This window comes from Anser cygnoides, chromosome 2 (assembly GCF_040182565.1).
Source record: "Anser cygnoides isolate HZ-2024a breed goose chromosome 2, Taihu_goose_T2T_genome, whole genome shotgun sequence".
Lineage (NCBI taxonomy): Eukaryota > Metazoa > Chordata > Aves > Anseriformes > Anatidae > Anser > Anser cygnoides.
Window position 1 is genome coordinate 34,953,596 of NC_089874.1, and position 17,065 is coordinate 34,970,660.

The 17,065-nt window shown below is 48.4% G+C and overlaps 2 protein-coding genes across 14 annotated transcripts in view; both read right to left on the reverse strand.

Annotated features, from left to right (window-relative positions):
- Nucleotides 1-808: 808 nt before the first annotated feature.
- Nucleotides 809-17,065, reverse strand: part of GSDME (gasdermin E) — a 32,039-nt gene continuing 15,782 nt past the window's right edge. For 10 of the 13 annotated variants that reach the window (XM_048070267.2, XM_048070271.2, XM_013171866.3 and 7 more), the window contains 5 exons: nucleotides 7,487-7,675; nucleotides 5,359-5,486; nucleotides 5,062-5,242; nucleotides 3,449-3,522; nucleotides 809-2,504 (listed from right to left, as the gene is read on the reverse strand). In XM_048070267.2, the coding sequence (XP_047926224.2) occupies nucleotides 2,274-2,504; nucleotides 3,449-3,522; nucleotides 5,062-5,242; nucleotides 5,359-5,486; nucleotides 7,487-7,675 (803 nt within the window). In that variant the 3' untranslated portion in view covers nucleotides 809-2,273. Of the gene's footprint in view, nucleotides 2,505-2,658; nucleotides 2,754-3,448; nucleotides 3,523-5,061; nucleotides 5,243-5,358; nucleotides 5,487-7,486; nucleotides 7,676-17,065 lie in introns of all 13 variants that reach the window. The other 3 variants (XR_001203597.3, XM_013171872.3, XM_013171871.3) reach the window with 3 other exon arrangements.
- LOC136789905 (uncharacterized) lies at nucleotides 10,003-11,137 on the reverse strand. Its single transcript, XM_066991241.1, has 2 exons — nucleotides 10,986-11,137; nucleotides 10,003-10,767 (listed from the first exon to the last, which is right to left on the reverse strand). The coding sequence occupies exon 2, from the start codon at nucleotides 10,590-10,592 to the stop codon at nucleotides 10,086-10,088; it is 507 nt and encodes a 168-aa protein (XP_066847342.1). The 5' UTR covers nucleotides 10,593-10,767; nucleotides 10,986-11,137; the 3' UTR covers nucleotides 10,003-10,085.

Sequence of the window (17,065 nt, forward strand, 5' to 3'; positions counted from 1 at the left end):
GCAGTTCCTGCGTGAGGCCAGCCTGTCACAAGGAATCAGCTTCATCAAGGATGCAGCGAGGAGACTCTGAACTCATTTGGATCAGTGCAGCTTAGGCTGGGTGCATGAAGAGGCTATTCTTGTTTAACTTAGGGAAAGGCAGGACAAAAGGTACATGGAGAAAGACACGCTGCCTCTGCTGCTGCCTTGGGTCTTTACAACCCCAGTCCCGGCTATTTTGAATATTTATGTGCATAAGAATCCTGCTTTCAGGAACGTGCAAGAAATGAATTGTTACACAGAGAGACATGAACGTATAAATTGCTTTAGCAGCTCATTTTTACCCACCTATGCTACTCTGCTTTTCAAAAAGCATTCTAGGCTATCTGTTCATCTAGAGGTGCTTCTGTGATCCCAGAGGAAAGGCAGCACATAAAGGACAGAGCCAAGACTGGTGGCTGCCATGCACAACCACCGGCTTCTGCAGGGAAGAGGATCCATCCTAAAAGCAGGGCAGGTAGAGGAAGTGAGAAGCCAACAGACCCAAGCAAACAATGACTAGCAAGTGGAGGCAGAAGGGGCAGAACCCCTTGGGGTCTTTTTCCTCTTTAACCAAATCCGGTCTCCTACATACACAAGACAGCCCACCCACCCTGAAAGCAGTTACACAACGCAGCACATGTAAGGCTTACACCAAGACTCTGAAGACCAGGACAAGCGAATAGTAGCACTACACGGATTCACACGTCCTCTTAGTGCCTGTGTGCACCAACTTTCAAAGCCAAGGGTATGATGGGAATCAAAAAAGGATAAGCAGAAATCGCATACATTAAGTTTTAAGTCATTCTATTGTTTTGCTATGACATTTAATACAAATTTGATAAATTAGTTACAGAGGCAACTTTTGAGCAGTGGCTGGCAGAAAAACCTTCCCGTTTACAAACGCACAACTCCTACAAGCACTCCTACACCCCCCCAAAAGGACATTTCCATATCCACCAGTGCCACATTCAGGCAACACTGTGAGCTTCATTTTACACACGAGACACAGAAACGCCAACACTTCAGTCTGCAAAAGTATCTTGCGCTCTCAGGTACGGAAAGGTACCACAGTGCTTTTTTTGAAAAGTCCATTTTCTCAGGGAAAGCTTAACTGACATGAGCTTTTGAAGACCTCTTGGGCGATCTGCTCAAGACCATGTGGGAACAGAGCAGAAAACTGAAGCTATGATTCCTACCCTTTATGTAAACTGCAGGGCCTGTGCACTGACCAGCCCTCCCTACAGACACCTGCTTGCTTCCCTGTCAGCCATCTCAGTCTTACCTGAAAGCACCGATATTCCATTTATCTGGAACAACATCTTCCCCAGCCCGTATTTACAGTGATCTCCGCTGCGCTTCTGTCCCATTCACACGATCACAGAAAAGTATGATAAAAAAAGACAAAACATCTCAAAGCACAAAGTGCTTTGCTAACTCTTTGCCATTAGTCAAAGGCATAAGCAAAACACCCGCACTGAAAATGTCACATCGATGAAACGATTGCTTTGGTGGAGTGCTGCAGGGACATTTCGTACACACATACCAGAAGGCATCACAATATCTCAAAGAGAAAGTTCAAAATGCAATTTGAACAGCTGAAATTTGCTACGCTGAGTAAAAACTTAGTTGAAAACAGAGGCATAAATCCCTAAGGTGGTCTTAGTTTTTCGAAAAAAGAGTTTATTATTTCCTGCAGCGTGCAGTTCACATGGCTTGATGCCAAACTACACTTAAGAAATGAAAACCTAATTAAGTACCTCTTCCAGAGCCCTCCACTTCACCTCCTCCAGATTGAAGGCATTCTGCACCTCAGGTCTCAAATGAGCAAAACATACACTGCACTGCAGAACCTTGGATTTCCACAGCCTGCTTGCCTGCTTACAAAAGGCAGTTTGTACTTTGCAGTTTTCTCCCACACATATTAATGCGAGCAATCAGGTTTCTACCGCTCTGCAGATCTGACAACTATCAGAACAGCTATGTTCAATTTCTGTTCCAGGCTTTTCTTTTTTTTCTTCCTCCCCTGCATTCCTTATTTACTTATTTATGTATTTTCCACTGCAGACATTACCTTAGTGAAATTGCGGAGCTGCAGCTCACCTTCTTACGGCAGCAGAGGGCTCACTGCCGCCTGCCTCGCCCCACGGACCCCCCGGTACTCAGCTGCTCTATTGCCAGCTCACACACCTCAGGGCTATGGCACAGCTACAGAAGAAAGAACACGCTGGGACAGTGACTGCTCAGCAAGGCTCCTATGCAGTCCCAACTAAACTATGAAGTCCGTACAGTGCAACATAAAGAAGGAGGGGGAAGAAGCGAGGTTCTCTCGCAGTGACAACTTTTACAGAAGACTCTGTCATTTCCAAGTTAATGCTTGATGAAGCAAAAAGCCTTTGCACGACATCAAATCTTCCTCTGTCAGTCAGAGTAGCCACCAAAGGACTGCTCAGGGCCAAGGTGCCGTCAGCTGAAGCGATATTAGGCTGTATTTACGAGACAAAGAGACAGAAACAGAGGCATTAGAAAGGCTTTTCAAGCAGCACTGTTCTTTGCATCACAGAGCTCGGTTCTTTCCTACAAAACCACTGGAGAACTTACAAGGGAGCGGTAGAAGGGCAAGATTCCCTCTACCATTACCTTTGACAAGCACAAGGTACTCGTCCAGCACCAAAGCTCACCTCCCCACAGCCGTGTTTCAGAATGCTCCGTCATGACGGCCACTGCGCTGACAGCTGGAAAGAGGAGGAGGGAGCGCTGCTTCTCTCACACGCGGCACGGATACCACCTTCACACCCAGCCCTCAGACCTGCTCTGCGGCACCCTTGGAGGAGAAACATCTCTCCCACTGCTTTTTCCCCAGTCCAACTTCTCTTGCTGCAGATTACACTTAACTCACTCTCATTCTGAGCCAATGGCAGCATTCACCTTGTCCCTACATGTCTGAAGCTTTTTACTGTAATTTTTGTCATTGGGCTTAAGGAATTCAGAGCAAATGCCAATCCTGCCCCATTCCTTCAGCTGTTTTAATGAATGGCCTCAGAGATTTGCCACTCCAAATCTGCCAAGGCCCAAGCGCTGCTGGTATCAAAGGGAATTTCTGTTTCCCAAGGGCAGGTGATTGTTGTTACTGAGATTTAAGAATGGGTTAGGGATACTGTTAGTAAATTAAAATTCAAGCTAAAATTACAATTTTCTTTTGCTCACGGAATCTCCTAAATGCAGAAGCACTTCAGAAGCTAGGTACCCACCTGCAAACAATTCCCTACATTGTTTGCCACCGTCAGGCTCTGACCTTGCCTAAGCAGTGCCTACAGCTGAGATCTGCCCCAGAGCCTGACACCTTCTTTATCGGGTGAGAAACACAAGGAGGCAGAGAACTCGGTCGTTACTGCTGCTGGTGCCCACACGCCACTTTCTGATTACTCACCAAGCAACACAGTGCCGGAACAACCTGTAGATCACAGCAGGCACGCAGCAGGACAAGAGTGTAATCAGACAGCTCTGTGAAGGAGACATTAACAGGGAAAGATTGTTTCCAGTGAATGCAGCACAAGGCTGGCTGCTGGAGATGGGACTTTCTTAGCAGTGAGCTCTGCTGTGGGGCTCTCCTGATGAGCAGCAGCAGGCGAGCTGCATTTCTGAGGCCACCCGCAGGTACAGCACTTTGTGGAAATGGACGCTGGAGACCAAGGTGATTCTACAGCGAGGGAAGCTGTGACAAGTGCTCTGCTGGGCATTTGGAAGGGGCTGATCCAGCCCTTTGCCTGCTTCCCAGACTGCAGAATAAAGTGGAACGGGCAATGGGTACAAGCAAACCCCAAGCTGACTGTCCCCGCCCTGGACAGAAAGGCAGCTGGTAGGAGAGGGGATCTCCTCCCCATCGTTCTCTTCTCCTCCCCAGGCACCTCCCCACTGTTTCAGCCCGAGCCTGCAGGCTGGCTGAATGATTTAGGCCTTGAATAAAACAAGATCCGCCGCTCTCAAAGTCTGTATGAGTTGCTGACTTCAGCAAAACCACAATTTGAGAGGAATGACAGAGCTGGCTCTGCCGTGGGGCAGGGAGATGGACAAAATGATCCCTGCGGTGCCCTTAAACTCTGTAACTCAAAGGCTGTAATTTCTAATAGAAGCAACAGGCAGGAAACAGCTTTTGATTCTCCATCCAGCTACAGTTCTGCATGGACGTCAGCAGTAGCCATCATGTCTAAAGCCAGGTGATAATGCAACACACTCAATTAACTGCGCCCTGCTGTTAATAGCATCTGACAAGTATTATCACATCGGTGGGCCTCTGTTTTCCACTTCTTTTGTGCGTCTGCAAATGAGTTAAGCTTCCCTACCTGGGTACTGCTCACACGTGGATGCACAGGGACATTTGCTGCACGGTGCCACGTCTCACTAATACCACACCTGCCTTCCCTTCGTTATCTTAATGTCAGGAAACTTTATGTATGAGAAAGAGGAGAAAAAGCCAGGAAAGAGTCTATCTTGGATTTTGCAGGTGACTTTTAATTAACACTGTGGGGCCAACTAGATTGTGAGGATGGCATTTGTTTGACATTTGTGTTTTATCTCCTTTTGCAGTAGCAGCAAAACAACCCTCTAATTGCAGTGTCTCTACATTAAATTCATTTTTGCTAAATATAGTTTGGACCTCGACAATATATGCTGCTCCAGAGAAGACAACACCCAATTTGTAATTCTCAGCATTTAGGCAAGAAGAACTCTGGCATGCATCAAGAACAGAAATTAGCTTGTCAAACTGGAAATGGCCACATTCAGCAGAAACTGAAGTAGAGCTATCTTGGGGGAAAGTGTATTTACGAGCAAAACCTGTCAGAAATCAAGGGCTGACTTTCATTCATAGCCAGGAATGGCTAGCAGAGTATACAAATCGCAGAAAAAGGAACAGAACACATTACATTCAGTAAACTCACCAACTGCTCATCAAAAAGAGCCATAAATATGTTTTACACTGAGGGAGCATTTAAAAGGGGAAAAAATCATAATAAAAGGCTTTTCTCTTCATTCACAACATACCGCAGGCAGCACTGATGAGGAGGTGAGCAGCTGAGACCAATTTCTCATCCTGAAGCTGACAGTTCTGCAACAATACCTCATTACTGCACCCTAAGAGCTGCAAGAAGTCAACCAGGTCTTGCTGTTGTGCAGGTTTTAGCTCCTTCAGATCTGGCTTGTCTCCTCTGCAGATATCATCTAACTGGAAGCAAAAGAAAAAGTAAAACTTCTTGAAAACAGAGAAGTTTGAGCAAAAGCTAGTGCTAGTTCTATTCAGAAATTACTTTTAGGAAGCAAGCAAAAGTTTCTTTATCTTACCACATCCTCCAGGGCAGTTAGCATTTCTTCACGGAGCAGGAGTTCACACAGGCTTTTATATAAAGCTCTTTGCTTTTCTTCTGGGAGCTTCGCAAAGGGCTGGAACTGAGCCTTCAACCATGATAGATCTTTCCCAAGAAAGCAGTAAAAAGTACGAGTAAGCAGTGCTACACAAATGCCAATAAAAACAGTTAACATTTTTGCTATGCATTTCATAAGCGGCTGTATCACTGCATCTTGACATCCCGATTTCCATCAGTGCAAGTCATAATGAAAGGCTGGAACGCATCCGAATGCATTTCCCTAATGAATCACTGAAACATCATTGAAAATACTGAGATAAAAAAATACTGCTACTAAGGATCAATATTCAGCGTTCAGTACTTTTACTATGTAGATGTCGGTATGTTAATGTTCACCGAATTAACCATATGCTAAGGGTGTTGCTTGGATGTTCATCTCCAGAGGATGTTCATTTATAAGGCAGAATTAAGCGTTCTGCTCATAGCCCGACTTTTTAAATCTGAGGGTTAATATGAATCACCAAGGCAATGGTGTGAGTACACACACAATCAGAAGGTCCTGTTGTGACGATAAATTGTCAGGGTCCTCATATTTCATCACATGGATCAAAGAATTACACCCCTTCAGCCCTAACCTAAAAATACCTATTATACTTCGTGACAAAAATATTTTCTCGATTCAAACACTGAATTCATTACAGCACAGACAATAGAAGCAAATGAGAGACCACTGCATTTCTTTTTCCACAATTCGGTTATGATACTACAACAGAGAATTTTATGAAATCAAATTGCCATTTATGTAAAAGAAAGTAAGTTTTCAAGTCAGTGATGCCAACTGGAAGGTTGGAACGTGCTCTTCCACATTGCAAAAAATACGGGCATTCAAACTTTCCTAACCTTGTTTTAAGAGGAGCAAAGAAACTTCCCTTTATGTCACTTCAGTGACATGTTCTCTTTTAAAGACACCTTTTCTATCTACAAATCACTTTATGAAAAAAACGTTCACCCACAGGCAGAGTTTTTTTGGGGGTATCTCATGCAATGGTATGACTGTCTACCCAAATAACAGAACAGTAAACCTACTTTAAATTGCTTTAGGAGAAAAAAAATCCTTTACTTTTTTCTCTAAGCAAGTGCACGTTAATTAATAGAAACCTTTAATTAAAGCAAACCTTTAATTAAAGGTCTTTTAAGCAAAAAAGGCACAAAGATATGTCAAGCTAAAACAAAAACTGAAAGAGTGGCATACTGTTCTTTCACCAAAAATAAGTTTTGTTTTGTTTTTTAATTCTACACACAGAGATAGTCATTCCTCTCAGACAAGTCTACACTAGATAATCAGAGAACTTATTTCAGGACAACGGATATCTGTCTTGGTCACAGTTAGTCTATTGAACAGCCATGAAAAATGGGTGAAATTTAGAGATAACAAAAGTAACGTTCATCGCCAGAAACAGCTGTAAGAACTCTACCCAGAAGTGATGAAAAGGGAAGTGCGTTCCGAGGCCTTGATTTGTTTTCCCCTTTTTCATTTCTCTTGTGATACTCCTGCCCCTCCTGCATCCCTATCAAAAGCAAGTTGCGCCTGGCCCATTATACCGATTTGCAAACCTCCACTTAAATCATATTTTAATTTCATCAGCCTTAGCTGCTACCAAACATCTCTCTCAAGCTTCTCAGAAAATAATGAGGGTAAGTGGAAGAGGAGTGGGGTATGCCTCTGTAGTTTTTGAGACTTAAAATAACCTTTAACTAATGAGCTTTACTGAGAACATTCCGTGACCCTTTCTGTATGAAAGCATAAATCATCACTAATTTTACACAGCTTACCCAGAATATTAGGTTTTTATGTCAGCTCTGTTATATTTTAAGATCATATTAATGGCAAAGGGATTCAGTGTGTTCCTAGGGAACAGTCCTCTGCATGTACCCATTGCAGAAGTAAATCTTTCTAGTCTTTCAGTGCATTCTCCCAGGAGTTCCTGATAAGGGCTATCAAAATGAGCTAACAATTTCTTAGGTACTACCATACCAGATGATTTCCTTCTATCTTGTTGCTTAACTCTCTGTAATGTAATCACATAAAGCATTTCTGGTAATACCTTGTTTCAATACACTTAAAGAAGCATCCCTGGGAATGAGGTTCCTAGCCCCAGAGTACACCCCATTATCAACAGCATCTGGCTGATACAGAAACAAAGCATCTCTGAACGGTGCTGAATGGGGATAAGTTGAGCCTTCTGTGCTTTCTCTTTCAAAACCTCCTTGTTGTTCATCCAGCAGACAGAATTCTGTAATTAGAAATACAATTTAAAAAAATCATGAAATGTGCAAGCAATTACTGAATGAGATGCTAGCTTATATTATCCAGAGTTCTCACATGTGATTTCTTCCTACCTCACCTCTTCCAGATGGAGATAATGCCAGTGGTTGCTATCTGTATGCTGTTACTGCAGCCTTCGTGTCTGATGCGGTGTGCACCAACACAGGTCTGTGCTGCAGCTGCCAGCTACAAAATGTGACACCAGCTTCTGCGGATTTAAGTAACAGAGCCAGCAAGTAACACGAAAACTGAAAACTTCCCCCAGACACTGGAAACCTGAATGCTGCAGACAGGAGATGCAGACATGGGCTTGTTGTTTTGTTTTGTTGTATTTTCTACCACTTAGGAGGTGCACTGTCACAGGAGCAACAGAATCCACTCATAACGTAGACACATGAAAGCACTTTCTGAGACTGATAAAAACTCTTGAGTGTCCCTCACAGAGCTTCTTCTGGTCATGGCATTGACAGACACCTCTCTCTGACTCAAGCCACAGGTCCATCTCAAGTTCTCCAGATGACTGAACAATAGTGGGCTTTCCAGGGTCTCTAAAGGACTTCACGCAGCCATGTTCACTACGGCATGCAAGGACTTCATGGAGAAAATCACAGAATCACAGAATCATCTAGGTTAGAAGAGACCTCCAAGATCACCCAGTCCAACCTCTGACCTAACACTAACAAGTCCTCCACTAAACCATATCACTGAGCTCTACATCTAATTGTCTTTTAAAGACCTCCAGGGATGGTGACTCAACCACTTCCCTGGGCAGCCCTTTCCAATGCTTAACAACCCTTTCAGTAAAGAAGTTCTTCCTGATATCCAACCTAAACCTCCCCTGGTGCAACTTTAGCCCGTTCCCCTCGTCGTGTCACGAGGCACGTAGGAGAACAGACCAACCCCCACCTCTCTACAGCCTCCTTTAAGGTACCTGTAGAGAGCGATAAGGTCGCCCCTGAGCCTCCTCTTCTCCAGGCTGAACAACCCCAGCTCCCTCAGCTGCCCCTCGTAAGACTTGTTCTCCAGACCCCTCACCAGCTTCGTTGCCCTTCTCTGGACTCTCTCAAGCACGTCCATGTCCTTCTTGTAGCGAGGGGCCCAAAACTGAACACAGTACTCGAGGTGCGGCCTCACCAGAGCTGAGTACAGGGGGACAATCACTTCCCTAGCCCTGCCGGCCACGCTGTTTCTGATACAAGCCAGGATGTTGTTGGCCTTCTTGGCCACCTGAGCACACTGCTGGCTCATATTCAGCCGACTGTCAGCCAATACTCCCAGGTCTTTCTCTGCCAGGCAGCTTTCCAGCCATTTATCTCCCAGCCCCTAGCACTGTTGGGGCTGTTGTGCAGCAGCAGAGGAGCCTGCCAGCTACCAGCCCCACAGCGCCTCGCCCAGGCACAGGGAGTGCAGCCCCTCCACAGCATGACTTCCTGATTTTCTCTAAACAACCCGAGCTTTCTCATGCACGTTCTCACCGTCTCTGGCCAATTTCCACCTTCCCAGGGGATAAGTTGCTCCTCGGTTTCTTGTTGTGTCCTTATCAATGGTGGAACGCAAAAAGCAATGTAACTTTCCAAGACTCATTATGGAGAATTAGAAAGCAGGTATTCTTTATTAACAGCTCTGGGTATGGGGGGGATAATTCCACCCAACACGTACACCTAAGGAAGACAAGGAGTACTTGCTTATGGTACGGTGATACCCGTGTTCATGCAGTTCACAAGAAAGGACAGGACTTATGCTAATGGTTTCTCAGACCTCATTATCATATTGTCCCTCCTACTGTCGCAGGCGCAGTAACCTCTGGTGGTCGCACTTTGGGGGCTTTCTGATGAAGGCTCATAGTCTTCTTCATCTTCTACTTCTCTCCTTTCTGTTTTGCACATGCTCAGTCATTGTTTAACTGCTTCAGCACTTTTGATCTTTTACAAACTCAGCTAAATTAAGTTCTACTTTGGGCACTGCGTTCCTTCATCAGCCAGGATTTTCTGGATAGAGCTGAGTCTTCTTATCATGCGAGGCCAATACAACAACGGAGTAATTTAAACCTTTGTGGCTGCTCTCGCCCCCAACACTTTCCCATTCCCATGACGACTTCTCATCCCCCAAATGACTTCTCACCCCCAGGTCTCACTTGGGGACCCACCACCCGCAGCCGCTCCCCATCAGGAGCGGACATCCCCAAACCAATTGGCGGCGCAGGCAGCGGGAGAGGGCTGCGTTCAGCCCCCACCCCCCCCACCCCCCCCCGCTGACCGATGCAGGAAATAAGTGCAGGCAGAGGCTTTGCAGGGTGGAACAGTTTGTAATTTATTCCCGGGGTAATTAATTGTGGCTGCCACCCCCAGCCTGTCCCCAGGTGAGGCCCGGCCGCCTGCTCAGGCGGGGGGCCCGGCCTGCCGGCCCGTGCGGTCTCCGGCCCCCGGCTCCTCCTGCCTGACCCTATGCAGCCAGGACGTGTCCCCGACGTCGTCGTCCTGCTGGGACCTTGGCAGTCTGCGCCCCACCTGCCCTGCGTGCCAGGAGAAGCTCCTGAGGAGCTCTCCTGCCATGGAGGGGCTGCGCTCCCTGCGCCGCGGCGAGACGCTGCGGGAGCGGTAGCTGGAGGGGCTCGTCTGGCGCTGCTGCTGCTGCTGCCGCTGCCCCAGCCGTGCGTTGCGCTGGAACCTCCCACGTGGTCGTCGGGCCAGGCGCACGATGCCAATGATGTGCCCGCGGCACAGCGGGCAGGTGTCTCTGTCGGCAGCCCAGACGTGGACACACTCCAGGCAGAAGATGTGCCTGCAGGGGTCGATGCGAGCCGCGCTGGACATCCGCTCCAAACAGATGGGGCACGTCTCCTCCTCGGGGGCCTCCTCTGGCTGCCGCCGTGGCCGCCAGCTCATGATGCCTGTGGCCGCCGCAACGTGGAGCTGGTTTTCGTCTGGGGGAGGCTGCCCTGGTGCCAGGCACTTAGCAGCAGCCTGGGGTCTTCAGCACCCCCCGGGTCGCCGGCAGGACCTCGATGCCTTGCGTGTCGCTGTCTGGATCTCGACGCTTGGCGTGACACCAGCAGGACTACTGCAGATAGGAGCAGGAAGAAAACATTGTAGCAGCAAAGAGACATCAGCTTTCTAGGTTCAACCAATTGTCTAGAGTACTGCAGCGGTAACTGTTCTGTGTATGGATTGCAGACATTGCCGTTAGAATGGCAAATCTGCTTGTGGTAGGTTATACATGGCAAGACCGCGCTTAGGACAGATGAGGCAGATAGATGTCTATAGATTTGAGAACATTACCGAAGGACCTCGATGGCTCGGGTGCAACAGCAATGGCTTTGCGTGTGCCTCTCGGCACACCTCCGCCTCTCTCTTTCCTTCCAGCCTTAGGACCTCGAGCTTTCGATACCACCAGCTGGACTGGCCGCAGGCGCGCCGCTCAGGGCATTTATAGCCAGCCACCTTTTGTGAGGCAATAGGGTGACATCAGAAGGGTCTCGGGGTGCCCCATGGCAGCACTGACAGAGGTCACCTGACCGTTGTGAGACAATGCTGACGTGAGATGGCTGCTCCACGCTGACAGAAGCCAAGTAAGGAGAGCGGTATCAGGCTAATTAAGAAAAGCCATCTTGGAAGAGACCGTCTCCCGAGATGGGCCAAGGAGTGGCTCTCCTTAAGGCTTCTGTCAGAATGGAAAGCCATCTCACTTCAGCATACGTTCAAATACGTGAGACTGACCATCTGTCAGTGCTTGAGGGGCACCCCGAGACCCTGGTGATGTCACCCTATTGCCTCACAAAAGGTGGCTGGCTATAAATGCCCTGAGCGGCGCGCCTGCGGCCAGTCCAGCTGGTGGTATCGAAAGCTCGAGGTCCTAAGGCTGGAAGGAAAGAGAGAGGCGGAGGTGTGCCGAGAGGCACACGCAAAGCCATTGCTGTTGCACCCGAGCCATCAAGGTCCTTCGGTAATGTTCTCAAATCTATAGACATCTATCTGCCTCATCTGTCCTAAGCGCGGTCTTGCCATGTATAACCTACCACAAGCAGATTTGCCATTCTAACGGCAATGTCTGCAATCCATACACAGAACAGTTACCGCTGCAGTACTCTAGACAATTGGTTGAACCTAGAAAGCTGATGTCTCTTTGCTGCTACAATGTTTTCTTCCTGCTCCTATCTGCAGTAGTCCTGCTGGTGTCACGCCAAGCGTCGAGATCCAGACAGCGACACGCAAGGCATCGAGGTCCTGCCGGCGACCCGGGGGGTGCTGAAGACCCCAGGCTGCTGCTAAGTGCCTGGCACCAGGGCAGCCTCCCCCAGACGAAAACCAGCTCCACGTTGCGGCGGCCACAGGCATCATGAGCTGGCGGCCACGGCGGCAGCCAGAGGAGGCCCCTGAGGAGGAGACGTGCCCCATCTGTTTGGAGCGGATGTCCAGCGCGGCTCGCATCGACCCCTGCAGGCACATCTTCTGCCTGGAGTGTGTCCACGTCTGGGCTGCCGACAGAGACACCTGCCCGCTGTGCCGCGGGCACATCATTGGCATCGTGCGCCTGGCCCGACGACCACGCGGGAGGTTCCAGCGCAACGCACGGCTGGGGCAGCGGCAGCAGCAGCAGCAGCGCCAGACGAGCCCCTCCAGCTACCGCTCCCGCAGCGTCTCGCCGCGGCGCAGGGAGCGCAGCCCCTCCATGGCAGGAGAGCTCCTCAGGAGCTTCTCCTGGCACGCAGGGCAGACCGGGCGCAGACTGCCACGGTCCCAGCAGGACGACGACGTCGGGGACACGTCCTGGCTGCATAGGGTCAGGCAGGAGGAGCCGGGGGCCGGAGACCGCACGGGCCGGCAGGCCGGGCCCCCCGCCTGAGCAGGCGGCCGGGCCTCACCTGGGGACGGGCTGGGGGTGGCAGCCACAATTAATTACCCCGGGAATAAATTACAAACTGTTCCACCCTGCAAAGCCTCTGCCTGCACTTATTTCCTGCATCGGTCAGCGGGGGGGGGTGGGGGGGGTGGGGGCTGAACGCAGCCCTCTGCCGCTGCCTGTGCCGCCAATTGGTTTGGGGATGTCCGCTCCTGATGGGGAGCGGCTGCGGGTGGTGGGTCCCCGAGTGAGACCTGGGGGTGAGAAGTCATTTGGGGGATGAGAAGTCGTCATGGGAATGGGAAAGTGTTGGGGGCGAGAGCAGCCACAAACGTCTCCTGGCCCGACTGGGAAAAAAGCTGGCAGCAAAAGTCTCCTAAAAGCCTGCCAGAAGAGAATGCCCGCCAGCTGGGGAACCGGGCCTGGCTACCTGCAGCATCCTTGGAAGGCGCTGCTGGCCTCCTGCAAGTGCAGCCTAAGGGTACCTAAGAACCAGAGGCTGCCTGAAGATACCACCACCAAGGGCAATGGGAAACTGTTGGGGATGGGAGCAGCCACAAAGGTGAGCTGGCCCAACTGGGAAAACAGCTGAGAGCAAAAATTTCCACCTTCCCAGGTGATAAGTTGTTCCTCAGCTCTACAGAATCATAGGAATAACGAAAATAACACACCGTGGCTGGATTACCCCTTCTGGTTCATCTTCAACACATTCTGTTGGAACCACAAGCCCTGGTCTACCTTACCCCAAGAGAACTGCTCATGTCCGGCCATTGAATTGTTCCCCCTTCCCCCAGCTTCATGAAGCTATCGGACCTCTATATGGCGCACTGAAAGCCTTTTAAGAGTTATGCTGAGAAATTTGGAGCATCGAGTACTGCGCTCATGTGTCCGATTTTCTGCATCTTTGGGGCACAATATAATCAAAGTCCTATGCATTATTTGGATCATCTGTTAGCAACTCAAACACAAGGCTTGAAACTGGATCCCTGGTGCTCTGCAGCAGGTCTAAGCAGAACAACACTGGCAGGCTAACTAGAGAAAGCCAATTTTAAAGTAGTACCTGACAGCAAAGGGGAAAAAATGTAACTAATCAAGCACAGTGCTCACAGGTACCAGGCACAAAACCTAAATATAACCTTCCTGCAGTTGGTACAGTCTGTTTCACCAAATTAAGGACATTCGAAGCAGGTGAGAAAGCATGGAGAGCACTCCATCAGCAAAAAGCTTTTGCAAAGGGAGAGCAGACAAAGAAATCTCTGCCACAGAGAAAGAAAGAGACCTTTATGCCTGCATAACCCTTCAGAGAGAAGAGCAAGCTACAGAGGAGCAGAAAGCGATTAACCCAAATTAAAGAACTTCCCAAAGCAACACAACTCAGGACAGCAGCAAAGGCACCACTATGCCAACATGCTCGTGTAACTTCCATGGATAATGACAAGGCTTTCGCATGAATCCCAAAGGAGGAAGACAGTGCTAATAAACTATCTGCCCTCCAAAGGCAGAATGACGATTATAAGGGAAATCAATACACAGCATCATGAGACAAGTACACAGACCCTGCTGTTAAAGCTCGTAATAGGACTCAGCTCAGAGGAAAATGTAGGACTCTGAAAAGTTCTGCATTAACAGGACTGTTAATTACTCTTGTAAGATTAATTTTGTCAGGCTCTTAGAAGGGAAAAGAAATGAATGAAAGGGTATACAAACTACTGTGGTGTTTTTTCTATTGAATTCTCTCACATTCATCAACGACAAACCTCCACTAGCACAGTTAGATCCTGTCAGTTACTCAGAAACGTTAACAAAAATTGAAGAAATACAGAAATGATCAATAAAAACAATCAGAAACCGTCAGAGACAAAGATACTCCTTTGCACTGAGATGCTGTAAAGATTAGGGCTGTTTAATTTATAGGTGTTTAGGAGGAAGAATGTCACACATATATAGCAATGAACAGAACAAAGCAGGTCAGTCCAGTGCTACTATACACATCCAGTTTTATAAAGGAAGGAGGGGATTTGCAGTGAAAGGAAGAGAGGTAAAACTACAAAGCCTATAATGGGAACAGCTTTTACATCTAGTGGAAAATTAGCCTGTAGAAATCACATACTCACAGAATGATTATAGGAAAACCTTGTGGTAAAGAAATTGGAATAAGATCCAACTTATTTTTATGTCCAAGAATGTGCAGTCACATTAGCCAGGACATTTTTAAGAAGGTTTACATACCATTCTTCCTTACTGAGTAACTCGAGCTCTGACTGTCAGCAGCAAAGAAAAAGGAACAAGAAAATGTACATGCACCTTATTCCATAATTATCTGTGACGAGAATCCTGTTATGTTACACCTGCTATTGGCTACTTTCAGTCCTATGAGAAAGGACTACATTAGTCGCCAGCTTTAACTTCAAAGGCTGTTTTTACTTCCATAAACAGACATCTACCAGTACTCAGACATTAAGAAGTTGAAAGCTTGGCTCCACCATACTTACTCTCGCTGGAAAGTCCTTAACTTTGATGTTATCTCCTCCACTTAACCTTGTCAATGGCACTGAGTTAAAGGAAGATGGTACAAATTGAAAAAAAGAGGCAAGACGTGCATTGTTTGAGACTACACATGAAACAAGTCGTGTTGTTTCTGAAGCTTAAAAGATGTGGCATGAAATGTGAAAAGAAGAAGAGGAAAAAGAAACAAATGAAAAAAGAGCAGAAAAATACAGAACATTAACAACACCCCCGTGTTTATTATCAGCTAGCAAGACAGAGAAATTTCCATCTAGAAATCATGTAAGTAGGCTATCAGCTACACGCCTACGCAGTCAAATAGAATCATAGAATATCCCGAGTTGGAAGGGACCCATAAGGATCCTCTAGTCCAACTCTTGGCACCGCACAGGTCTGCCCAAAGGTTTAGACCATGTGACTAAGCGCACAGTCCAATCGCTTTTTAAATTCAGACAGGGTTGGTGCAGTGACTACTTCACTGGGGAGCCTGTTCCAGTGTGCGACCACCGTCTTGGTGAAGAACCTCTTCCTGATGTCCAGCCTAAACCTCCCCTGCCTCAGCCTAACACCGTTCCCGTGGGTCCTATCGCTGGTGATAACGGAGAATAGGTCACCTGCCTCTCCACTCCCCCTCACGAGGAAGTTCTAGACTGCCATGAGGTCCCCCCTCAGCCTCCTCTTCTCCAGGCTGAACAGGCCCAGTGACCTCAGCCGCTCCTCATGTCTTCCCCTCTAGGCCCTTCACCATCTTTGTCGCCCTCCTCTGGACACTCTCCAACAGTTTCACGTCCTTTTTGTACCGTGGTGCCCAGAACTGCACACAGTACTCGAGGTGAGGCCGCACCAGCGCAGAGTAGAGCGGGACAATCACCTCCCTCGACCGACTAGCGATGCCATGCTTGATGCATCCCAGGGTACGGTTGGCCCTCCTGGCTGCCAGGGCACGCTGCTGGCTCATATTCAACTTGCTGTCAACCACAACCCCCAGATCCCTCTCTGCGGGGCTGCTCTCCAGCCTCTCGTCGCCCAGTCTGTACGTATAGCCAGGGTTGCCCTGTCCCAGGTGCAGGACCCGGCACTTGCCTTTGTTAAACTTCATGTGGTTGGTGATCGCCCAGCTCTCCAATCTGTCCAGATCTCTCTGCAAGGCCTTTCCACCCTCATCAGAGTCCACAACTCCTCCAAGTTTCGTGTCGTCAGCAAATTTGCTCAAGACACCTTCTAGTCCTACATCCAAATCCTTTATGAAGACATTGAAGAGGACTGGCCCTAAAATGGAGCCTTGAGGGACCCCACTAGTGACCATCCGCCAGCCAGATGTGGCCCCATTTACCACAACCCTTTGAGCCCTGCCCGTCAGCCAATTGCTCACCCATTGTATGATGGTTTTGTTAAGTTGGATGCTGGACATTTTGTCCGGTAGGATCCTATGGGAAACCATGTCAAAAGCCTTGCCGAAGTCCAAAAAGATCATATCAGCTGGTTTCCCTTGGTCAACTAGATGGGTGATCTTATCGTAAAAGGAAATCAAATTTGTTAGGCAGGACCTACCCCTCATGAACCCATGTTGGCTGGGACCAATCACTGCATTGTCCCCCACCAGGTGTGCCTCAATAACTTCAAGAATCATCTTCTCCATAATTTTACCAGGCACTGACGTGAGACTGACAGGCCTGTAATTGCTAGGGTCTTCTTGCTTACCCTTCTTGAAAATTGGCACAACATTTGCCAGCTTCCAGTCTACTGGGACCTCTCCAGATTCCCAAGATCGTTGAAAAATAATTGAGAGAGGTCCCGCGATGACATCAGCCAGCTCTTTAAGCACCCTGCGATGGATCCCATCCGGACCCATGGACTTGTATGGATCCAGGTCGAGCAGCAAATCCCGCACACGTTCAGGTTCGGTAGGGAGTTTGTCATTCCTACCGTCACGGTCCTCCCGCTCAGGGCGCCCAGGGTCCCGAAGCCCATCATCAGCATTGAAGACAGACGTGAAGAAGGCACTAAACGCCTC